The 26,990-nt window shown below is 32.4% G+C and overlaps 1 protein-coding gene across 1 annotated transcript in view; it reads left to right on the forward strand.

The window, feature by feature from the left end:
• Positions 1-26,990, forward strand: part of fsd (transmembrane protein fates-shifted) — a 37,517-nt gene that overhangs the window by 802 nt on the left and 9,725 nt on the right. Inside the window, exon 2 of the mRNA XM_085819991.1 lies at positions 20,613-20,696. Coding sequence (XP_085676117.1) covers positions 20,613-20,696 — 84 coding nt within the window. The remainder of the gene's footprint in view (positions 1-20,612; positions 20,697-26,990) is intronic.

Here is a 26,990-nt window from a genome sequence, read left to right on the forward strand (position 1 = left end):
TCGTTCTTCGAGCATAAAAACTATTTTTTTTTTAATTTTATGACGCTTTTATAATTATCAAACTATTGAAAATTTCAGTGGGCTAAAGGGAAGTATAAGGGGCATACCAACTTTGACGTTTTCCTTGTTAGATAATGATTTTTTCTAGTAAGTCCACCTTTTGGGTGTTTCAAAATGATTTTATTGTGGCAGCCTTACTTTTTTTTTTTTTTTTTTTTGGAGGGAGGGATAACTGAAGTTTATGTAATGTTTAATGGGTACGCTTCTATTGTCGGGACCGGATTCAGAAATGTATGTATGTGTTCTTGTATACATGTGTGTCAGTGGCGTAGCTAGAGTTTCCATCACCCGGGAACAACTGAAGAATTTGCGCCCTTTTCTGTGTACCAAGAATGGAAAACATTTCATTAAAAAATTTTGTAGCATCAATTTGTTGCCCCATGGATGCTGCGCCCGTGGACAGATGTCCCCTCTTGCCCCACCCTAGCTACGCCACTGATGTATGTGCATATGTATATTTGTGCATACACATATACGTACATGTGCACATGCATACAGATGTATATTTCTTAAACCAGTCCCGATATCAGAAGAGTACCATTTAACCCTCTAAGCGGCATATACGGCCTTGCCGCTTAGAGGGTTAAATGGTATATTTGCTATAATATTTTTTGTGATATCTGTAAGAACGTATATGTCATAACAAAAGAAAAAGGAAACTGTCGGAACACTGTAGATGCTTGCTTAGATCCATATTGAAGAAGAATTTTGATTGCTTAGTATTTAAAGAACTTGGCAGTCGAGGCAGTTTTAATTCCATTTTTATTTCCAATTGATATTTGTGGCCACAATCACTTGGCACTCTAGTCGTGCCTTTCCACAGAAGATTTACATTTTTGATATTGTTGGGATCGAAAGCAAGCCAGCGAAATTACATCTTAGCAGAGTAAAGAGCAAAGCTGAAGTGCGTAGTTATACAAGATGGAAGCACGCGAAGAGAAAAGTTTTGGTTTACAATTCAGTGATTGGTTTTCAAGAGGCATCTGGTATTAACGGTTACGTAAGATCGCATGATTAATCTGAATGACGCAATGCAGATAAGTTACTACGATTTTAGAATAGAGAGGAAGAATTAATGTTTATAGTTTAATCTATAATTTTGATTCATATATTTTTATCTTACATATTCCCCCCTTCAAAAAGAAAAAGGCGTAGCGACAGAGAAGCCTTTTTAAAGAGAGAGTTAAAGCACTAGCAAATAAAAAAGAAAAACATAAATCATAAAATTTTGATTCTATAAAAGTATTCTATAAAAGTATAACTTATAAATATCAATTTTTTTTAAATAAATTTTTAATTTTTAGAGTCCTATTGCATTTTTCAGCATTTCAGTCCAAAAGTCTTTTTGTTTGAGAGTTCACATAATCATAATTCTTCAGGGAAGGTTCTTGTTATTACAGAATCTCACAAAATAAACTTTTAGATAATCATTACTTATAATTAAGTGCAATGCACATAAATATTTATGATACTTATTTTTATACTGATAAGTTATAATTTAACATCATAAATAATAGGATTAAGATTTTCAGAATTTATGGTTTCACCGTTATCATCTTTCATTTACAATTCCTGTATTTTACCAACTGGGAGGCCTCGCAATACTTCTAAACAAACATCCATCAATAGGGCTGTCCTCTTGAGCTAACCAGTGTGTCCTCTGCACTGGTGGCCCAGGGTGCCTAGACAGTTACTTGAAAAGGCCTCCGTTCCTTGCATTAAGGTAACTGGCCTTTGAGAACTGCACTAATACATTCCATAATAAAAATATATAATAATAATAATATTTACATGCATTCATAAAATGAGAGCCTCCAACAATATCTTACGTGAAGAGGGTGAAGAACTACTATACAGAGGTAATTACAGGCCTCTGCTTAGAAACCCAGTACTCTCTCGACATACACTATACTTAACATACAATCATAAATTTTAACATGCATTTACCATAATTTCATATTACTTATCTGTACTAATTTCACTTATTTTTAACATCTTTATTTTTAGAATAATTATAAAATTCGTATTCAAAATTCTCAACAAAATTTCAAAAACAAAAACTTATGTTAATATCCTTCCCTATGAATAATTTAAATAGCTTAAAATTCGTTACTTAATTTGCGCACACATAATTATGAAAAATTAGAAAATTTAATGAACAAGAATTTTAGATTTTATCAAAACAAATTGCAGAAATTTTAACCAAAGTTGAAATGAAAACTATAGAATCCACAGCACATTAAATAATTTAGTTCCTGAGCTAGATTCACACGAATGTAATAATTTTTGAGCTGTTGCAAAAGCGGAAGTGCAAATAGTAATTTTCTGTCGCACATACTTGCAAACACCAACTCAGATCGACCTTGAACTCGCTGTAATGCAGAATTCCTAAACGGTAATTCACTGATGATTTAAAGCACTTTTTTTTTCTAAATATTGTAGAGATCGGCGAAGCAAATTCAATATTCCTTTTCACTAGGCATTCGAACTTCTCAATTTATCGTAAGATTACTTTCAATCTGTAAACACTACGCGTGATTATTTTTTTGAAGCACTTGCAAAACACGACAGCAGAAGAATGATCTGTTATTTTTTAAACACTGAAAAAACAAATTGGATGATTCACTTCTTTCACATTATCTTGGATTTATCACAAAACGATGATTGGAAGAGCAGAACTAAATTTTCCATTGAGGCAGCAGTAGGAAACCATCCTACCGGCTTAATTGTCATAACAAAAGAAAAAGGAAACTGTCGGAACACTGTAGATGCTTGCTTAGATCCATATTGAAGAATTTTGATTGCTTAGTATTTAAAGAACTTGGCAGTCGAGGCAGTTTTAATTCCATTTTTATTTCCAATTGATATTTGTGGCCACAATCACTTGGCACTCTAGTCGTGCCTTTCCACAGAAGATTTACATTTTTGATATTGTTGGGATCGAAAGCAAGCCAGCGAAATTACATCTTAGCAGAGTAAAGAGCAAAGCTGAAGTGCGTAGTTATGCAAGATGGAAGCACGCGAAGAGAAAAGTTTTGGTTTACAATTCAGTGATTGATTTTCAAGAGGCATCTGGTATTAACGGTTATGTAAAATCGCATGATTAATCTGAATGACGCAATGCAGATAAGTTACTACGATTTTAGAATAGAGAGGAAGAATTAATGTTTATAGTTTAATCTATAATTTTGATTCATATCTCAGAGGGTTAATGTGTGCAGTGTCAACACTGCGCAATGCTGAGTTTTTGCAGTTCTGTTATGTTTTTAAATGAAAATAGATTGCATTGTGCAGGGAAAGAAAAACAGTTACATATATAATATATGTAATGTTTAATATGTGCAAATGCTGAGTTTTTGCAGTTCTGTGATGTGTTTTAACCCATAACAAATTGTGTATATGGAAGAAAAACAGTAATTCATATAATAAAAATTTAAATAATCCAGTAATAATAGCTTTGTAAAATAAAAAATTCAATTGCTTTCATACTCAAACATGCAATAAAATGGCAAGAATAGAAAGTAATTAAAACATCATCTAATATTAGTGGCACCATCTAAAAAAATTAGTAAAAATAGTAGATTATATAGAATACCGAAATATTTATAACTTGAAAGTAGGTTGTCAGCGGCTGAGCGGTAAAATCGCTGAACACTGGTATTTCCAACCGGGGTTATATTCCAGGCGAACGGGCTGGCTGCATGGACGTTTCATGGTTTTTCTCATGTGTAACTTACACATAAGGCAGTTGCTTTCTGAAAGTCCTCCATGATGACATCCTTTCCCTTAGGCAGATAGCTCTAGTGTGCTTTGCCACAATAAAGTAAACCAAACCGATAAGTTCAAAATAATAAATTGGCATAAAACAAAGAGGCAGTTACCATTAATTTGTGTTAAAGATGTTTTTAAATGTTTCCAGGCTTCCTGCCTTTTTCTCAGAAAAAAGCATGGTTAATCTTTGGATTATGGTAACTTGGTGATTTTTTGGCGACCAACCCTGCTACAGCAACGTGCTAGTTTTTGTTTGGACGCCATTTTTTTTGCAAAGTAAAGGCATTTTTTTTTTTTTTTTTTTGTAACTCAACATTTTTTTCTAACAATCTGCTAGCCGAATGACGCTTATGCTAGAACTTTTATGGAACAAAAGTGGGTAATCTTTGGAATATGGTAACAGGTAGTTTGGCGACATTTTGGTAAGGCAATAAAGGTTACTAGCTAGGACTTTAGCAGTGTACATGGATAAAGTCAAGAGTGTGCGCAATGCCATTTTTGTGCAATTCTGGGATGCTTTTTTAAGTAAAAATAGGTCGACATGTACATGGTTACCATGTATGTGCAATTCTTAAAAATGCGGAAAGCAGTTTGCGATTCTGCACTTTCTCCCAATTTCGCACCTAATCTTCATCATGATTAAGCACTTTGGGGCTAATCTTTGGAATATGGTAACAAGTAGTTTGGCGAATTTTGGTAAGGCGATAAAGGTTACTAGCTAGGACATTAGCAGTGTACATGGATAAAGTCAAGAGTGTGTGCAATGCTATTTTTGTGCAATTCTGGGATGTTTTTTTAAGTGAAAATAGGTTGACGTGTACATAGATACCATGTATGTGCAATTGTTAAAAAAAAGATTCTGCACTTTCTCTTAATTTCGCACCTAATCTTTGTCATGATTAAGCACTTGTATTCCATAAAAGTTCTAGCATAATCGTAATTTGGCTAGCAGATTGTTGGAAAAAAATGTTGAGGGGAAAAAAAAAATGCCTTTACTTCGTGAAAACAAAATGTAGTCCAAATAAAAACTAGCAGGTTGCTGTAGCAGGGTTGGTCACCAAATTTTTGCCAAAAAATTGCCAAGTTACTATAATCCGAAGATTAACCAAAACTATTTATTAATGTATATAGTCCATAAATAAAAATAATAACTCAGCTTGTCATTAGTTTTTTTCAATTCATTTTAATTTCATTTCAAATTCAAACTGTCAAAAAAAAAAAAAAACTTCAAACTGTCAAAAAAAAACTCGAGTCGAAGTCAACCTGTTTCTTAGCGACTCCAGCTCCAACTCCTTTTACCCCAAAATCTGCCTGACTCCAACTCCACAGCCCTGATTATATTATATATATGTATAATATATATATATATATATATATATATATATAATGAGCAAATAATTTAGTACTCTCCGAGACTAGTTAAGCAAAGGATTTTAATTATAATGTGTGTATGTATACAATTTTCATACAGTGTCTCAAAAAAGTGATGGGACACTTGTGCTTTACAAAAGGAAATTGTAGTAAAATAAATTTAAAAAACAATAAAAATTTTTTGTGGGTGTGTTTCATACTTAAATTTAGTAACAATTATTACATAACATGCATTTTCTCAAAATATTAAAATATTAATTTAATAAAAATGCAATTGTTTAGAACGGAGCAAAAAATGGCACACATAAGTGATGGGATACTTACTTTTCCATCAAATATTTATCCAAAAATTTTACTTTTTAAAAGGTTTTAATATTTTGTTGGATTTCCTTTTCCTTTTAAAACATGATTTAATCTTCTTGGGATGGATTCCACTAATTTTTTTGTGATTTCTGGAGTGATTTTACCTCATTCTTCTTGAAGCACCGTTTTTAATTGTTGTTTTGAAGAAATGCTGTGTTTGCGAATTCTTGATTCCAATTCTTGCCAAATATTCTCTATGGGATTTAAGTCTGGAGATTGTGGTGGTGTTTTTATTATTTCAGGACAGTTATACAGCAGACGGAGTCTAACGTTCAAAGCAGTGTGCTTAGGGTCATTGTCCTGGTAGAATTTAAAATTGTTATGAAGGTTCAATTTTCGTGCTGAAGATTTCAAATTTTGATTTAAAATGTCAATATACTTGTACTGATCCATTATACTGTCAATAAAAATAAGATTACCAACTCCAGCGGACGACATACACCCCCATACAATAACTCCTCCTCCACCATGTTTTACTGTTGGCACCAAGCTCTGTTTGCAAAATTCTTCCCTGGGTTTTCTCCACACCAAGATTCTATCGTCAGAACCAAATATATTAAATTTACGGTTGATCTTTGGATTATGGTAACTTGGCGATTTTTTGGCGACCAACTCTGCTACAGCAACCCTCTATTTTTTTTTCGCCGCCATTTAATCTTCACGAAGTAAAGACATGTTTCTTTTCTTTTTATTTACTCAACACTTTTTCCAACAATCTACTAGCCGAATTACACTTATGCTAGAAATTTTATGTAACAAAACTGCTTAATCATGACAAATATTAACTGCAAAATTGGGAAAAATTGCACAATCGCAAACTCCTTGCGCGTTTTTCAGAATAGCACATACACATAAACCATTTACACGTCGACTTATTTTTACTTAAAAAGTCATCCCATAATTGCACAAAAATGGCATTGCACACATTCTTAACTCTATCCATCTACACTGCTATTTTCTCATAAATTACAAAAATTTGCACGAAAATGCAAAAAAATTCTGTGAATCTTTAAACTCGGTAAAAAGCACATATATGAAATTACCTGATCGCGAAAAAGTATATACCCTTTCCAAGGATGAACATTTCCAAGTATAAAATAAATAAAATATCCAAAAACTTTTACCTCTAAATTATCTATTATATTATAAATGTCACCAACGAATTCATACTGCAAACATTACAAATGGTTACAAATACTTAGTGTCAAATATTTAAATTATATCCATACACGTTTACTTCAACTGAAACGTATACCAAATTCCTACAAACATAAAATACACAAAATAACTATGATTTAATTAAAATATCACTAAACCATGTACACGTCGACTTATTTTTACTTAAAAAAACATCCCAGAATTGCACAAAAATGGCATTGCGCACACTCTTCACTATATCCATGTACACTGCTTTTTTCTCATAAATTAGAAAAATTTCACGAAAATGCATGAAAATACTCAACGTATTCTAGTCAAACGTATTCCAAAATACTACAAACATATAACTCACAAAATCACGATCATTAAATTAAAATATGATTAAATTAAAAAACACTACTTAAAATATAAATAATCATATGCATTAAATTAATAAAAATTAGATTACAATCCTTATTAATTTAAACTAAATCATTGCTAATAACAATTTTCCAATAATATCATATTAATTTATTTACTCCTTACATTTAGAACTATGCATAAAAATAATATCCTCAAATGATTAAAAATACTAACTTACCTAATCTTCATTACGTGGCACACACACACTTCCACTATTTCACCCAACACACAATGGAGCTTAATACAAAATAATATAGTATTACAGTTTTCCAAATTCCCTCCCTTTTCCGATTAAAGAACTGTAATTCGTCCATTAATGTCACATGACATATCTCATGATCTCTCATTTCCCTCACGCAAAATAATGCGTAATTGGAACTAAGTACTTCTCACATTATTAACAAAGTCCTAGGTAGTAACCTTTATCGCCTCCAAAATGTCGCCAAACTACCAGTTACCATATTCCAAAGATCAGCCAAATTTACTCTCATCAGCAAATATAACTTCATTCCAGTAATCTTATTTATGTTGGATTTTGCAAAAGCCAGTCGAAGTTTTCTATTCTTTTCACTTAAGAATTTTTTCCTGGCTGCTCTACCGTGATATCCAGCAGATCGAATTACTTTTCTAATAGTCTCAGGATTAACAATTACTCCACATAATGCTTGTAAATCAGCAGCAATTTTAGGAGCACTCATTCTTGGATTTTTTTTAATATTTCGAACGATAATTCGCTTTATTCCATTGGATAGTTTTGATGGTCGGCCAGGTCTTCTTTTATCCTGGATCATATGATTCTTTTTACATTGTTTAATGATATTGAAAACTGATGAAGGACTCAAGTTAACTGTTTCAGCTGTTTCTCTAATAGATTTTCCACGTTCGATATGCAAATTAATAACTAATTTTCGAATTTCAGGCAAAGTTTCTTTTCGTTTAGCATTCATAGCTGCACAGAGCTAAAAAACACAAAAATTCCAAAACAAACTGGAGATAAATACTGCAGACGATTTTATAAATTATTGCCAATTGCTTTTGAGTAAAAATAAATACCCCAAAAGATATTTTTATTGCTTACTTCAGATGATTTTTGTTGCATAGTACGTAGTGTCCCATCACTTATGTGAGCCATTTTTTGCTCCGTTCTAAACAATTGTATTTTTATTAAATTAATATTTTGAAAAAATGTATGTTATGTAATAATTGTTACTAAATTTATGTATGAAACACACCCACAAAAAATTTTTACATGTTTTTTTAATTTATTTTATTACAGTTTCTTTTTGTAAAGCACAAGTGTCCCATCACTTTTTTGAGACACTGTGTATTGTATATGATTTCTGTGCCCCCCCAAACAAAAGGAGCTTTTCTCTCTTTACCTATTTCTCTAACCTGATAATACAGATGCTATAAGGAAGGCATTTTTAGTTGCTTCTGATAGATATTAATTGTATAGCCTAAAAACATCTTATTTCTAATGATTAAATATGGGAATGGGCAAGAAATGATCAGTTACAACACTATTCTAAATCAATTATCAAATGGCGTGTGTGACTTGGCAAATATGGCTAAAGTCTGTAATTCATATGTACAATATCTGAAATCATCTATTATCCAGTGGCGTAGTTGGGGAAAAAAGGGGACCATCAGTCCCTGGGCACAATATCGAGAGGGCACCAAATTGATGTTATGAAATTTTAGAATGAAATGTTTTCCATTCTTCATAAATAGGAAGGGGTGTGAAATCTTCAGTTGCGCCTGGGTGCTGAAAACACAGATATGGGTCTCCTGATATCTGGACCTCCAAATTACCAATAAATTTGTTTTGGAGAGAAATGACTTTTTTACAGAATTTATTATGGAAGATACATTACTGAACAAAAATGTGCATGTGTCACAAAAATAACTTTTCTCTCAATTAAGATCCTTGTATGTCAATTGGACCCACCAGTGGCCGAGCAGTAAAAGCAGCTGAACTCTGATAGTTTGGTCCGGTATTCAAATTCTCCTGAACAGGCTGGCTGCATGGGCCTCTTCATGGTTTTCCTCAGGTTTAGTGTGTATACAAGCCAGTTTCCCTTAGAAACTCCTCCACGAAAGCATCCATTCCTTTAAGCACATAGCCCTTGAGTGCTTTGCCATAATTACACTATCAAAATTAAAGGATAATGAGAAAAATATAGTCACTAAGTTAATATTGCAATCAATACTTAATGCTGTAATTATTTATGTTAAATGTAACTGAATGCAAAATTGCACTTTCGTGCATGCATTAGCATAGGAAATATGCAAATTCAGACATCGTCGATGTGATGCAAAATGGACGCATGATGGAATTCCAGTCTGTAATGTTGTTCTGATAGATATTATCCTGTATTAGTATGACCATACGCATTTCTTTCCTACAAACGGTACACTTAATAATGGCTACTAAGTAAACCTTCATTTACACAACGGTCGATTAATGCTCTTTTCCCCTTTCCAAATCGTACAGAAACTTAAAATTTAATCTTACCACATTCGGCCATTCTACCATCTAAACCACAAAACAAGCAATGTACTTCCTAACCAACACACACCACAAGCCCTAATAAATCTTTTCCCATAATGCAAAATTTACCGCAATAATGCAACTGATTACATCATAATAGGGTTTCCATAACATTCAACTACTCAGGTTACCGTAAATGAAACAACAACTTCGCAGTAATACAAGGGACACCCTTTAATCTACTCTAACCATTCCAACTTCCAGAGGGGCTGTTTAAACTGATGCCATTGTTATGTTCAATGGAGCCAAGATGATTGGGCCCGAGTTTTGTTTACTGACAAAGTCTGAACAATAATTCTAGACATGTTTTGATCTGGGTAGAGAAAGGAACATGTAACTTGCGTTCCCTTGTCCATGAAATATCATGTTTCTGTGACTATGGCTTAGGGTGGAATCATGATAAATGGCCACACCAAGCTACATATCCTTCAAGGAGGTTCTGTAACCGCTTGGCGAGCTGGTTGGCCCAGAGTTTTTGCTAATGAATGACAGTGCTCTCCCTCATTGAGCATATGTGCAGTCAAAATGCTTGCAAACAGAAGATATCACTCGAATGCAGTGGTCTTCTTACTTATCAGACTTGAACACAATTGAGTGTGTGTTCACAATTGAGACTTGAACACAATTAAGCCTTTGGTGGCTGAATTTCAGCACTCCAAATTCCTCTCTGGATTCTTCAAGAGCTGAAAAGTGCACTTTTAGAAGAGTAGCATGCAGTTACACAAGACTTATAATCAACACTTTGGTAAAGTCTAAGAAGTCAAGATGTGAGGTATGCATATCTGTCCGAGGTGACCATACACCATTTTGAAGAAAAAATTTTCCACAAGAGGTGACTTAATTTTTCCTTCACTTTCCAATCTCCATAAGTTTGGTTTTAATTTCAATATTTTCTGAATAATCATCTACCAAAGTTTGTAATTTATGTTAACTAATGCTTTTTTACAAATTTCTATTATAATTTTGATACTCATCTGTTATCAGGACCGAATTCAGAAATGTGGGTAGAGATGGATGTTTTTGCTTATATATTTTGCTTATATATATATATATATATATATATACACAGTGGTGGCCAAAATTGTGGACACTTTTGGAAATTTTTATGTTTTTGTATGCTTATAGAAAATGTTACGTTTTGCAAAATGCAAACATGTATATATCATTTTAAAGAGAATTTATTACTGAATTCAATACAAACACAAAATTCAATTATTTGCAATACAAAAAAAAGTTGTATGTACTTTAATATAAATAAAAAACACAGTTATGAAGTGGTTTGTAATGTCTACCTTTCCTGGCCAATCACTGTTCTTGTTCTGAGAACCAATCACTGTTTTTGTTCTGAGAACCAATCAAATGTTAGTAACTGCCAGTAGAAGCTGACATGTTTACACTTGAAACAATTCATTATTTTTAGATTGTACAGGTCAAAACTCAAAGTAGTTGTATACCTGAGGTGAATCAGAAATAAATAAATAAAATTCATTATTTTGCTTTGTTCTGTAGAAGGAGGACCTGTTTCTTAGACACTGCAATTACAATTAGGAATTTTTGTAAAAATTTTTAATATTTAGTCAAGAAGCAAGGACATCAAATAAAAGAGTAGACTGGACACCTAGAAAGAGATGTAATATTATTGTGTTACGAGAAAGTGGTCTTTCCTATGCTGAAATTGCAAGACAGGTGGGTGGTTCAGTGACTACATCTGGAGTCCGAAAGTTTTGTTTACGGTATCAGGAGACAAATTCAATAAAAAACAAAGAAGGAAAAGGCCTAAAAAGGTGCACCACATCTATTGATGACAGAAGAATAAAAAGACTATGTCTCCAAGATAGAAAAATGTCATCAGCGGCCATCAGAAGTGATCTGAATGATGCTGGTATTTCTGTGAGTTCAAGAACAATCAGGAGAAGATTAACAGATGTTGGACTGAGAGGTAGAATTCCATGAAAAAAGCCTTATCTTAATTTTCAGCAACGAAAAAAAGACTACAGTGGACAAAGGAACACATTAATTGGACAGATGATCAGTGGTCACAAGTTATATGAAATGATGAAACTAAGATATCGTTATTCGGTAGTGATTGGCGAAAATACGTAAGACGTAGAATAGGAGAACTACATCCTGACTGCATTCAAGCAACTGTGAAGAACCCAGTTAGTGTTATGATTTGGTCATGCACGTCAGCAGATGGTATTGGTCGCCTTCATGTCATCGATGGGACACTGAATGCTAGAAAATACATTGACAGTATTCTAGAACCAAAACTTCTACCTTCCATCAGAGATCTCTTTCCCAACAATGCTTCGTTTATTTTTCAGCAGGATTCTGCTCCTTGCCACACAGGCAAAATAATGAAAGAGTGGTTTCGTATAAAGAGCATTAAGTCATGGCAAGGAAACAGTCCTGAACTAATTGAGGCTATAATTGTTTCCTGGCATCATGTAATAACAAAAGAAGAGCTTAAATCTCTTGTCAGCTCAATAAAATGTCGATGTGAAGCTGTAATAAAAAATAAAGGGTACCCTACTAAGTACTGATAACTCGCTGCAATCATCACTATCTAATGTATATCGATAACTATTATCGTTTAATTTTTTTTTATTGCAAATAATTGAATTTTGTGTTTTGTATTGAATTCAGTAATAAATTCTCCTTAATGATATATACAAGTTTGCATTTTGTTTATTAAATTATGTAAAACAGCAACCTTATGTGTCATTAAATTTTGAGTGCTATAGAAGGCAAAATTTTCTGGTTAGTGGAATTTGTGAAGTAATATCAAATAAAAAAGACATCACAAAAGTTTTTCTTAGCAATGATAATGCTCCAATCAGCAATCAACTAAAAGATGCCAAAATCTGTTGTATGGTTTTAAATCCAAATAGTATTGCTGTTAATAGTGATAAAAGTGACAAAGAGATTTTTGAGATTGAAAACATTTTGACTGACAATTTAGTTGAAATTTTCATTGCAGCAATTCCAAGACTTGAACAGTGGAGCATTGTGGTTAAAAAAAATCTGAAAGCCTTCGGATTTTACATTTTTTTAAACATTTTATGTGTTACCTTTATTTATTAAACATCATGTTCTTTGAACTTAAACCATAAAATTCAATTCAACAACAATATCACAAAATAATTTTTAAATGAGCATATCTTTAGAATATCTGATACACAGTCTCGCATGCTGGAGATAAAAATGTCAATTTTTCCGTACAGTGTTGCCATTGCTGACTTTGAAATTGTTCAGTTTGGTAATCAAAAATTTGTTAAAGTGTTAAAATATGAAATTGATAATAAAACAAATTCCAAATTAGGGCTTCCAGATGCCCATATTTGGTGGAGGATTACGTTATTCAAAATTTGGTGGCTCTAGGTACTGTAGTTTTATCACAATGCAAGAAACACATACATTTATGCAGATTCTTCATCATTTAATTTCTTTAAATATAACACAGGACGGTAATATTTGGTGGCAACAATTTGGAAAATGAAACGGACATTTAAAAGTTTTTGATGCAAAATGCCAAAATGAAATCAATAGCCCTTCAGGGCTAATGACCTTTAGGCTAAAAAAAGATTTTTATCTGTAATATTGAAGAGAAAGTATTTGCACAGAAAAGAAAAATAGTTTAAACAATTGACACTGAAAAAAAAATTTTAAATAAAATAAACAATTAAATATTGAGCTTTGTGTGTAACTTTTGATTACCTTGAAATAATAAATTCGTCATTATTTTATAAACAATTTCGTATATGTCATGTTTCAATGCGTTTAACGAGGAATCCAGCTAACAGCTTGTGGCTGTAGATAGGGCTGAGTGGAAAGGCATGATGACTCATTTAACACAACTGAGCTTTGAAGTATCACAATCTTTATTTTCGTACATATCAAAAATCATCCTTTTGTAAATGCGATTTTTTAATCATATATATTTGAATATAATAATTTCCATGTACATGGGTTTTATGTATATCCTCAAGTTAGGTAAGTAAGCAAAGCGTCCTGCCAGGAGCAATCGTACGTAATGCTTAATGCAGATACCTCTTGCCCAATGAAATACAGTCGAAAGTCTTTAATCTGGACTCGTTGGGACTTTGACGATTCCGGATTATCGATTTTTCTGGATTATAGATCATCAGTTTAATCTGGTAAGATGGCATGCAGAAATTATAAAATTAAAAATATGAAACCATAATTTATGAAATAAAGACCAGTTATGATCTAAAGGGTATCAAAATTTACAAAAAAAAAAAAAAAAAAAAGCAGCTTAATATTTATTTGTTTACTTTATTAGTCATTTCTTTCAATGTAAGTTGCTTAAGATGCTTCATTTTATGTGATAATACTTTCTCTTTAATTCTATAAACAGACATAATTTCTTGTTCAGTTACAAAGTTCCGCTGTTCAAATCCTATAATTGTCGTCGAGAATACCGACTAATTTGTCAGTCGAAATTTTTTCGTTTTCAATAACCTCTGTGTCACTTTCTTCACTATTGGAAGCGAATTATAATGATGAGGAATTTTATTTAAATCATATCAAAGACGGAATACATCGAGATGAAATACTACATTTAGTAAGGAATTATAAACCAAATAAAATAAAAAAATCTGCTCTGAAGTGCTGACAGATCAACTTCCAGTTCATTGCGCGCCGCAACGTCCCCCCCCCCCGCGCAGAGCAGCGTGAAATTGATAAACAGATTTTGGAATGGTTAGAGAAACAAAGGTTATGCCTTTATCCATTTTTTGCAGCAATTCCACTTTTTGTTTGATGGACATCGAAATATACTTTCGCTTTGTAGATCCTTTGGCAGCTCCAGCATCGGAAATTCTATTTGACATAATCGAAAGTTCAAGCTAACTTTTATAAAATTGCTCTAACAGTCTGCAAAAAATAATAAGCTGGATCCAATTCGAAGATTAAGGAACAACGCAATCTGCAACATTAACTGAAATAGATAACTGGATAATTTTAGCTTAGCTTATACTGTCTGTTATACATTAAACGTGCATGCGTAAACGTATTATGCGCATGCATACATGCATATGCACATGTGTAAAGGTATTACGCGTATGAGTGAATGCATTATGCATTGATGCATGCACAGCAAGTTTGTAGCTTTGAGGTCCGTATTATAGATCATTCCGGATTAACGACTTTTGACTGTAATACAATATGGTATAAGATATAATACTCATTGAAAATTCACGAGTATAAAACAACACATTATGAATTATTCAGTTAAAAGGGATTTTCATTTTGGCATGGACTAGACACAAAGAGATATTTGAAAAGGCCTTCCATTTTTGGACATACCGTTCACTTTAACGCATCAAATTCAGTTTTTATCTTGATATCATGGTTCTCATCAACATGATAGATTATTGACTACCCAAAGTCCATTTGTAAGTAGATAAATTATCTTTATCTGCTACATCATGTTAACACTAAATTTTCAGCATAATCATTGTTTCTTTAATCTTCATTTACAGTCTTGTCGTAATTTGCTCAAGCAACTGTGGTGGCATTTTTTCTGAATCAGTTGCCCAATTTTTGGTTTTCTTTGCCTATTTTTAAATTGATTTTCATTTAAATTAGTTAAATAAGACTAAATTGTAAAATTTATTATTTAATAATAAAAAAAAAGGGGGGAATTCAAACTCTAAAATCATCCTCCTTAGCTAATAGGAGACAGACTTCAAATTTAAGATTCTTTCAGTTCATATTATTGTTGTGAGAAACTCTTTACAGATCTTCTTTAAAGTCCTCCAAAATTGGTGCCCCAGGTGGACCGAGTTTCTATTCAGTGCTTTCAGTAGATGAATAATAAGCTGGAGTTCTGTCTGGTTTTTTATTACTTATAAAGATTTTAATTTCTTTAATGTTACTAGTGAAATGTTTCGCATCATGAGAATGCAGGATATGTATTATTTCATATACCATAAAGCTGTTGTCAAGCAGCACTATTTAGCAGCAATTATGGATAACCGTGATGTCGCAACACTTGTAAATTGTAATTTCGTTTAATGTTACTCCTAATGATTCTCAATAAACTTATCTTTTGGTTTTAAAAGCAAAGTTATAAATTAGCTGTTATTGCTATATTTGTTTTTTTCCAGTTTGGTTAAATGTGGTTTGAGGGCTGTAGAATCACTTTGGTTCATTTTCTGTAAATGAATCGAAGTGATTCTACAGCCCTTGAACCACATTTAACCAAACTGCAAAAAACAAATATAGCAGTCGCAAATGCAGACCAATACATTCATACACATTTGCGATTGCACTTCGGTTCATCAAAAGAATTAATATCTGATGAAGTGGGGAATAGCTGGATATTGCTGACAAAACAATAATAGAGTTTGTACTTGTAGTGTTCTAAACAGGGCTTCTGGTAACATCAGAGGGCCTAACAAAAGAGTAAAAACTGACAAAATCTTTTTTCATGAAGCTTAGAAATGAAGTTGTTTGAATACTTTCACAGCAGTGGCTATTGTGCAGAGAGATTGATAAATGGTTTATTGACTAAAGAGCTGACTATTGGTACAACTTTGCTGGCATCTTTGCCAACTTACATGTTTGACGGGATGATACGTAAGTGCTAAATATGTATGGCAAATTTATGCCTATAGGAAATGAATTTCTTCAGAGTGGTTGCATGAAATCTAACAGCATTTTTTAGTCCACTGTATTTGATATAAAACACACATACTTTATTGAAACACCATTTTTCAGATTTCTGTATTTTATTTTTTAAAAAAATTCACACTAGCAGAGTTAAAAGCACAATTAGGTAGCGCACTCTTCTTGGGTTAACTAACCATTATTTGTGTTGATACAGTTATTTTGACTTCAGAACAAACAGTGCATCGTATACCTCTTGTGACAAGTTAATTAACCTGCTAGGAATAAAAATTGTTTTCTTGTTAGATTAATGGACAGCAAATTTTTAATGGAAGCCATCTGGTTTTTTTATTGCATTCCATTATTGCTTGTAATTAGTTTCATTGAATTGATAATATTTTTTTAAAAATTAACCATGCATCTTTGTCAATTGCCAATACAGAATTCTATTATTGTTTGCTGTTTTCGGAGGGAAGTAATTTCTTTATAACTGATGTTGAATCAGGATTGAATTATGCCTTAAATTAGATTTCATATTGGTCTGCTTCCTTTCTACAAAATGTTATTCTCCTTTTAAAGTCATATAATTCTCCCAATGATGAAACTGAAGGAAATCATCCTCTTTCCCAATAAATCCCTGTAAAAATTTTGATGGCATGACTGAGGATAATTAGGTAATTAATTTTACTACATCATGACAAGGACTGAATAAACTTTAAGAGTGAGTCTTGCTGAATAGATAAAAGTATTATAACTAAAGTTGTTATATATTACAGAGTATTATATGTATGCATGCATATAATCATGTTTATACTTATAAAAAGCATTACCCAGCATCTAGAGTAATGAAATGGCATGATGAATACGTAATATAAAGAACAACGCAATCTGCAATATTAACTGAAATAGATAATTAGATAATTTTAGCTTAGATTATACCATCCGTTGTACATTAAAAGTGCATGCATAAACGTATTATGCGTATGCGTAGAAAGTTTGTAGCTTTGAGGTCCGGATTATAGATCATTCCGGATTATGGGTGTCCAGATTAACGGCTTTTGATTGTAATTGTAAACCAAAACTTTTTTAACTCCTGAATCTTTTTGGCTCCTTCCCTTCTTCTTCTGAATTGCCATGTCCTTTTCTTACGCTTTCCTCCTGGCAGGATGCTCTGCAGCTATGCTTACTTATCTAGCATGACATTGTACTTTAAAATCCACGTACATGGAAATTATTGTGTTCAAATATAATTTAGAAATATCTTCAAAAGAATGAATTTTGATATGTGTGAAAATAAAAATTGTGATACTTCAAGCTTAGTTATATTAAATGGGTCATCATGCCCTTAGCCCTATCTACAGCCACAAGCTGCTAGCAAGTACTGGCTTCCTTCTTCTACACATTAAAACATCACATATACGTGTATATATATATATATATATACACATATACAGTACAAAGTCCGTAATCCGGACGTCCATTGTCGGGAATGATCTATAATCTGGACCTCAAAGCCACAAACTTTATGCGTGCATGTAAAGAATGCGAATACATTGCGCAGGCCTGTAATGTATGCTTTACACATGCGTGTGTTGAAAGAAATGTTTAATAAAGTAAACAAATAAATATTAAGCTTCTTTTCTTTTGTAAAATTTGATACCCTTTAGATCATAATTGCTCTTTATTTCATAAATTACAGTTTCATATTTTTAATTGTGTAATTTCTGCATACCATCTTAACAGATTTAAATTGATGATCTATAATTTGGAAAAACCAATAATCCGAAGTCCGAACTAAAAGACCTGACTAGTCCGGATTACAGACTTTGTACTGTATTAGGCTCTAAATACTGACCAAATAAAAAATTTTTGATTTAAAAAAATTTTTCCTTGTATTATTCAGAGTTATTACTTGATGTATTTGATTGTAATTAGTTCGTTTAGCCTTTTTATGTTTTTAAGCATTTTGTTTTTCAGATTTTTGCCATAAAAGTTTTTCATGTTTTTAATTTGTGTTTCTACTTTTGTATATTATTTTTGTAGTTCTGGGGTTGCAAATATATGTAGGGAAAAGGTCTGAATGTTTGAGAGCCACTAAAATGTTGTTTTAAAGTGAAGATTTAGTTCAAATGTTGCAGTTTTGAGTCTCAAATGATTCAGAGGAATGAAACGTATTTGGAACTCATTAGTAAACTTTGTTTAGGCTCCTAAATACTTTTCCCTTGACAAGTTCTGTTTGAAGCATTAAACTGAAAAGATTAATACATATTTTTTGTCTATTGTTCTATTTTGTATTATTTTCAGTTTTGTATAGGTATTTGAAGTTTCTTTTAATTTTACATGTACTCCTTTTGTTTTATGACTTTCATTGAGAAAGAATTGGTTAGAGCCTTCATGGGGAAGAAATTTTTATCTATCAAATAAGTTCCAACTTGTCCTTTAAATTTTAATATTTATTTTAATTTCTACATATCATCTTACTAGATTTAAACTGAGGATAAAAATTCGGAAATTTCCAGAATTACCAGAATCCCTACGATTCCGGTTCGCAACTTTGTACTGTAGTAGCCATTTTATGACCATTTTTCATCTGTGCAACCAGTTCGGTTATATCTTTATTCTATTTTTAATAGCTCAAATTGATATAATTTAAAGTGAATCTCACTCATATTATTTATAATATATTTAACTTTCTCCTGATTATCTGTAAAATTATTCTACTAAACGAGCTATTTCTGATGTCAGATGTTATTACTTTGGTACAAAAAATCATAAGTGTAAATATGTGTCAATATGTTATAGTTTGTGTTGCTGAACCTTAGTAATCACAGGTGCTAATACCTAGCTGGATTTTGCTGAAAAGCTATAAATGCGTTATTCTGTTTAAATTATTAGATGAATTGTATTACTATTTCTAGTTTTATATTAAACTGGTTCAATAATTCGTAAAATTTCTTTCAACTCTCTTTATTAACATTTTTTATTGAAAATATTATAGAGTTCCTTACTTTTATTCTTTTATTCTATTCTATTTAAACTAAGTGTCGAGGAACCTAGTGAATTGCTAAGCAAATAATTATTTGGTTCAAAAAACAGAAAGCGTAAACTCAAGAAGGGTTAATTACCCTTTATTCACTTAAAAAAGATTAACACTCGGCTTCTTTCTTTGGGCATACAGAAAGTTTCCGCTTGGGCTTAAACTCAGAATATAGGAAATAAGAACTAACTAATGATTATTAAGAGATTTAGCTGAAGCTAACACAATTATAAAGTACTTGACCCGAAATCGTAAATTAGCCAGTGAATTATCAAAAGGCAAGTAATGCGGCTGAGCGTAACAACAGCTTAGAGAGATATAGCCCAAAGGCAAACGCATGCTACCTCTCTCTATCAAAGTCAATAGAACTTGACTTAAGTACTATTTTTCTCCTCATTTGCATTTAACACAATTCTAAAAATTCATTCTGGTAGGGAGTTGTAAGTTGAAACTAGATAAGGTAGGAAAGATGCATTAATTTAAAATAACTGTTATGAAATTAAAGTATATCATGTAGTATTTAAAAGAAGGTGTACAAAAAAATTTCCAGCATCGTCTTCTGCCTTCAGCATTTTGGTCAGCTACTGGAAAAGAATCTAAATACAAGACATACAATTAATATATAGCTGAAGGTACTTTCTAATTAACTGCATTCCCATCAAAAAGTTGAAAATTCATTCTCAACTTTGGAGAGCATTCACAAACTCATTTATGACTAATTTTTTGCACTAAAAACCACACCCATTTTCAAAATGGTGGCACACTAAGAATTCCATAGAAGAACAATCAATCAATAAATAAAATTTTAAAAGCAGTCTTCCTTTTTTTTTTTTAGCTCCCTCTCTGTTTTTCCCATGTACACAGTTATCCATTTTCAGTTAAAAAATATCAGAGAATTGCACAAACTCGATATCCCACATTTTCAGCATTGGGCACTAGCCGAAATGGATGTGCTATGTTGCTATGTTATTTAAGTTGCCTTCTGTTTTTGCAACATTGTGTATTCCACATAACTGCTCTGGTGACTGATTTGCTTCGCTAAAACTTTTTCGTGATTTTTTAATAAGAGTGCAGATAATTAGAAAGTACCCAGGCTAATATGTTACAAATTGCATGTGAAGATAGAAAAATTTAGCCTTTTCTCTTGGAAAGTGAAACACTAGTCTTGTATGTACTAAAGACACTATCTTAAATGTAATTAAATTTTGAGAATTTTTTTTTTTTTTTTTTCTTTCACAAATTTTACATTTTCTTTATTTTTTACAGACATAAAACTCTCCGATTTTGCCAATTGTATTGTTCGCACTGGAAGACTTCGTAAGTCAGCTGGTAGTTCCATTGAAGAAGAAGGTATGGAAATTTTGGTTAATTGTAGACATTTATATTTCTGTATTTTGTATTTATTAAAAAAGTGATGCATATAGTAATTGCACTAAATTTTATATGATCTGTGATATGAAAATTTATGAAATAAATAATTTGTTGAAAACAGTTATTAATGTGTATATTTCTGTTAGTGCCATCACCTAGGCTTATTTGTAAGGCTGGCTAGCAGTGAAAAGGTACTGAGTTTAGGTTCTGGTGAACGCATTGCATATTTTTCATGCCTTCTTCTCGAAATAAACGTAATGACTCTACAAATGGTACTAAAAAAGGGGGGTAGTCGACAATAATTTGTATTCACCAGAATTTGGCAGTTAGGTCTCATAGCCAGCTGCTGGCTATAAAAGTTGGGGAGAGTGTAAGGATTTTCTCCCTTATTACCTTGTAACTTTGTAGTGAAACTTGAAAATTTGACTAGCGATCAGAAGGTCTGGAATTTGAGATGCCAAGAGGGCATTGTACATTTTTCATGTTTTGTCCTCGAAAAAGCCCTAATGACATATTTTTTCCAGTTTAGCTCAGTTTTATATTTTAAGTATTTTGATACATTAAACCTACAAGATAAAAATATAATGTGTTAAAAAACAGCGAGAGTATTAAAAATTTTAGTAACTATTATGAACAAATATGATTAAAATATTTCTGAGAAATATCTGTAGATATGAATAATGAAGGCATAAGGGGTATATTATAAATAAAGAGTGCATAAAACTTTTCACAAAATAAGTCGTCAGCATACAATAATGATACTTATGTATTGATGCAATCACCTTGGCACAGTTTAGCGATTTTTTATAGATGAAAATGTAAAAGGTACTTGTTAGATGCAATTTGGTGGTTTTTGCGCCTCTTGTTTAGAAAGCCAAAAGAAACATACTTTACCAATTTAAAATACAAATTTGAGTTATTAAATAAAGTTTACATAATACATTGAAAAAATAAAACACATTCTCCTTCAAATCTTTCTCTAACTTTTTCCGGTTATTCCTCTCCTGAAGTACACAGAGATTTGTTTCTTCACTTAAAAAAAAATCATAGTATTGTGGAGACATGGCTTTGTGCAATACTTAGCAACACTGGCTTTCTAGGAGACACATTTCCTTGTTGTTCTGTTTAAAAAATGTCAAGCAAAAAATTCTGAATTTCTACAGAAATTTTACTGCAGTTGCTTCCGTTGCTGGTAAATCCCATAAGCACATATTTAAAACAAAAAATATCGCAATTTGTTTATGAAAACTGTTTGAACTTGGAATGCAATGAAAAAGAATGTATACGAAAAGGGAGGCATTACTTGACTGAAAGGATTTTTATGAGCATGGTTGCTGGAAGAATGGTTGTGTGCATTGTTGCCAGAGTTTGGCAGATTCTGAAAATTTATTGACTTCTAAGTTAGTTGCATTGATATGTAAGTACCACTATATTATTATAAATTATTTAAAATTTAGGAGGCAAGCAAAACTTAACTGCTGTTTTCAAACTACAGTACAAAGTCCATAATCCGGACTTGTCGGACTCCAGCGATTTCGGATTAGAGGTTTTTCCCGATTATAGATCATCAATTTAAATCTGGTAAGATGGCATGCAAAAATTATACAATTAAAAATATGAAACCATAATTTATGAAATAAAGAGCAATTATCATCTAAAGGGTATCAATATTTACAACAACAACAAAAAAAAAAAAAAGCTTAATATTTATTTGTTTATTAAACATTTCGGTACTTTTCCGTTTCGCCGGCGCAAATCTCGCCAAGCAGACTTTATTGGCGACAACACACATTATACACACAAAAAATATTTAAAAAATGTTAGTCCTAAGGATTCTTTTTTTGAAGGCATAAACATTTTAATATCGCTTAAAATTTTATAAAAACAATAAATTTATAAAAAGACATTAATTTAAGAATTTACTATGCTTTCATGGTTCAACATCCTGTTTCGCCGGTTCATATCACGAGACCGCAAGCGATCTCATCTCACGTATACTATTCTACAAAAATATAATGCTCTCAGTAATTATCTACATTAATTTCAAGTTAAATCTTAATTTGGAACACAAGTTTAAATGCAAGAAATACTTCAATTCGTACGAATAGCTTACTCAGAAATTATGTAAAACTGCAGTGCTTTACTTCGCTAATGCATTCTCATTAGAATTGATGAATTTACCCCTTGACTTTACCTTTTCTATATTTTCGGCTTCGGGTAAGCGCTGTGATTGCATCCTAATTGATTTAATTGCCGAAAGTGGCCTTAGACATAAAACTGAACTATCTGAATGAGGCGTAAAAGGTTATGAGCGAGAATATTCCGTTTGGCATCGGTTGTACCATTATTGGTGAATTTATCGCTTGCGCCGGCAAAACGGAAAAGTACCAACATTTCTTTCATTCTTAATCTAAGTTGTATAAGTTGCTTCATTTTTTGTGCTAATACTTTCTATTTAATTCTATAAACAGACATAATTTCTTGTTCATTTACAAAGTTCCACTGTTCAAGTCCTGTAATTGCTGTGTAGAGCATACCGACTAACTTGCCAATCAAAATTGTTTTATTTTCAATAACCTCTCTGTCGCTTTCTTCACTATCAGAAGTGGTATTTTCTGGATCTAGAACCATACGACGGATTTCGCCGTCCATTAATTGTCGTCGTCAGGAAAAACTTCTGTTATATCATCTTCATTTATTACCGCTTCTCCACATTTCTTTACAAAATTCAGTAACTGCAAAATTTCAGCTTTATTTTGCTATGTCCAAAAACCTTCAAATTCGCAGCTATCATCTTCCTCACCATGAAATATGGTAGCTGGCCATAAATTATGCCAAGCATTTTTTAACGTGTCTGGAGATACATCCTCCCAACGTGCATGCGTAAAGCATACAAGAAAAAGGTTTATGGCTTTGAGGTTCGGATTATAGATCATTCTGGATAATTGACATCCGGATTACGGACTTTGTACAGTATTTTTCGTTTCTAGCTCTAGTTTGCTGCATACATATAACTCAATTTCTAATTATTTTCTTCTGTTATATACAGCTTCATATAATAATTATTTGCACAAATCCAACAAAAAATAACTAGCATTTCAATCATGTTTAATAAAGAATAAACTTAATAAAAGAGGGAGGAAAATAAATGATACTGATGCCTATCCTGTCTATCAACATTTGATCTACTAAGTAGTAAAAAATTAAATGTTGGCATTAACAGTAAATTACCCAAATATTCAGCAGTTTCTATTATATATTTTGTATTTCTCTGTTATAAAGAGATGCAGTTATGCTGTTATGTTTGCATTTAACTGTAGCCACAAAAGCATTATAAAAATAAAAGAAGCAAAATTATATGTTATACTCCTCAGTTGAAAAGGAAATATACAAGGGTTGGACCAAAAATATGGATACCCCGAAATGAAAACATATTACTGTGACTAAAACGGTGTAAGAAAACCATGGGCATTCAAAACAGCTTACAGTCATCTTGGAATGGATAAATAGTCTTGTATGCGTTACGAAGAAATCTTGTACCATTTTTCCTGTAAAATGTTGGCAAGTTCAGTTAACGATGATGGCAGTGGATAGTGCTTATGCGAATTTCTCTCCAAACTACCTCACAAAGATCCAATAATATTGATATCTAGTCACTGTGATGGCCATGGTAAATGTGAGCTGAGTTAACAGAAGCTCTGTCGTTTTGGAATATGGCATCACCTTTGAGGAACAAAATATGTGCCATGTATTGTGCGTTATCAGCCAAAATGGTCACATAATTCTTGGCAGTAATGTGATCTTGCACAGTAATGATGGGCCCCATGGAATACCACGATATAACTGGTGAAACCATGGCTGAACCCTTGCCATGTTTCACTTTTAGCAGCAAACAGTCTCTATCGTACACTTGGGATGGCGTTTGCCAGATGTAAACTGGCTCGGAAGTTGGAAGTAGTGTAAAGTAAGACTCATCCAACCAAATAATAGTCTTTAAAATGCTGTGCAATCCAGGTTTTATGACTTAAGCACAACTTTCTCCTCTTACATGCATTTTGATCCCCGATGAGTGACTTGAATTGCAGCTCGCCCAAAAATATCCTGCTTGTGGAGCTTCCTTTGTATTGTTTTGGTGCTGAGAGGGTTTGCAAGTACGACATTCAGTTCAGCAGTCACTTTTTGTGGCTGTAGTTCTCTTATGTTTCATCACAGTTCTCTTCAATGATTGTCATAATCACTTAACACACATTTTTGTGCACGCTGTGATTTGGTGGATATAGTTTTTCCGTTTTTCCTGTATGAGTTAAAAATCTTGGTACTATTCCGTTAGAGCAGCGTCTGTTAAAAATGAAGGAAAAAAATGAGAAGAAAACAATGCTGCATCAACATGCCAAATGTCATGGGTCGAGATTTCTAGTTCTTGTTTGAAAAATGTCATCACTCGTTATTTTTTTTCCATTTTTTTAGTATGATAGATTACACAATTTGGCAATTACCTAATGGCCAAAAGGCTGTCATAAGATTCTTTCAGGATAAGGGAATAATTCATAACAATAGACTTTGTTCTCAAAGTCATTCAATGAAGTTAACTTTTGACTCAAACAAAGCTGCTATATGGTGTTGTTACATACGTTCTTGCTGTGAAAAAAAAAAGGGATTGAGAACCAAAATATGGTTTGAAGATTCGTGGTTTCCTTTCCTCAATGCCGTTTTATCTATCTGTGGTATCAAGAATTGACATGGATTGAATTTTGGTAACTTCAATTTCAAATCAGCGATAATAAAACAATAGATTGGAATAGCTACTTTAAAGTCTTTTTCCAAAAAGAAAAAAACAATGTTAGACGTGTTCTTCCGGAACAGTGGGTATTTGGGGCTTTATACGGGAAAGCAACGCGGATGGACCTTATGTTTCCAGACTGCTGGCAAGGATGTAAAAAAAAGAGGAATTAAAAAATGCTGGGTATGAACATTTCACCGTGAATCATAGTTATAATTTTATAGACTCTGAAACTGGATGTCATATCCAAACTGTGGAGTGATTGAGGGGCCCTGCTAAATGGAGAAATAAACTTTAGCAGGGCACCACCACCATTTAGAGTCGTATTTAAAAGAATTTATGTGTCATTAGTTACATTCAAAAACTGAAATGTTTTTGCAATATTGAATGATATTTGTAATTTTATGCTATCTGTTTAGATTGAATTTCATTTAATTTTATTATTTTTTATTTATGTGTAGACTATTCTAGATTAAAAAATTAAAAAAAAAGTTTACTTTAAGAAATTTACTTTTTTCAAAACTAATTTCTTTTTAGTCTTTTGAACACTATTATTATTTCATAATTTTATACTCGGCAACAATTGGTAGAAGAAAAAAAAGCGCTGCATTTTAACTGGCGCCGCTCTAATGGAATAGTATCAAAATCTTAGATACTGTGCCTCTTGAAACAGCAAACACTTCAACTACCTTGGTTACGGAAGCACTCACCAAAGGAGCCCCAGCAATTTGCCCACCTTTGAATTTATTTAGCTGTGACATGATGTAATCACAACTGCATTGAATTCTGTCTCAATAACAAATGACACTTGCAACATACTGAGGATGTTGTGCAAGTGTCATTAGTGAGTAAACGCATCAACACCATGAACAGCTTTTACAACAATAAACATTCAAACATGCATTTTACAAGGTGTTTTCATATTTTTGTCCAACCTCTGTAATGTAGTGAAGTACAGCAGCTTAAAAGTTTCCAATAACTAAGCTGCTAAGTTTCCATCGCAGTTGTAGCCATAAGCAGAAATATGCATGCACAATATGACATATTATTGCTACTGCACTGCTCTGGGTTAAAGGATACTTGAGTTATGAGCAAGTATGTGAGAGTTATCAGCTTAAGAGGAGAGGTGTTTTTATGGAGTACATTTTTCATTGAGAAATGACCTGTATTCATGCTACCTAAGGGAAAAACCACAAAAAATCCAAGTAACCAATCTCTTGACTAGAATTTGAAACCATGTCAAATTACCAGTGTTCATTGGTCTTAACTGCTCAGTGATGATGGGCTTTTTCATTGCATTTGAGTGATTCTTTTTTTTTAATTCTTCCAGTCTTTAAAACTGTATATGACTATGTAGTATAATTACAGTAAATTACCATTTGGAGTTAGTATAGTTTTATGCAAAATTGTAATATATTAGGCTGGAATATCAAAATCCTTTAAATAAATTCATATCCTATACAGTAATTATTTGATGCAATGTAGAATGATTT

This window comes from Stegodyphus dumicola, chromosome 7, assembly GCF_044657685.1.
Source record: "Stegodyphus dumicola isolate Sdum_Otavi_A_Nest chromosome 7, ASM4465768v1".
In the NCBI taxonomy this organism is placed as follows: Eukaryota; Metazoa; Arthropoda; class Arachnida; order Araneae; family Eresidae; genus Stegodyphus; species Stegodyphus dumicola.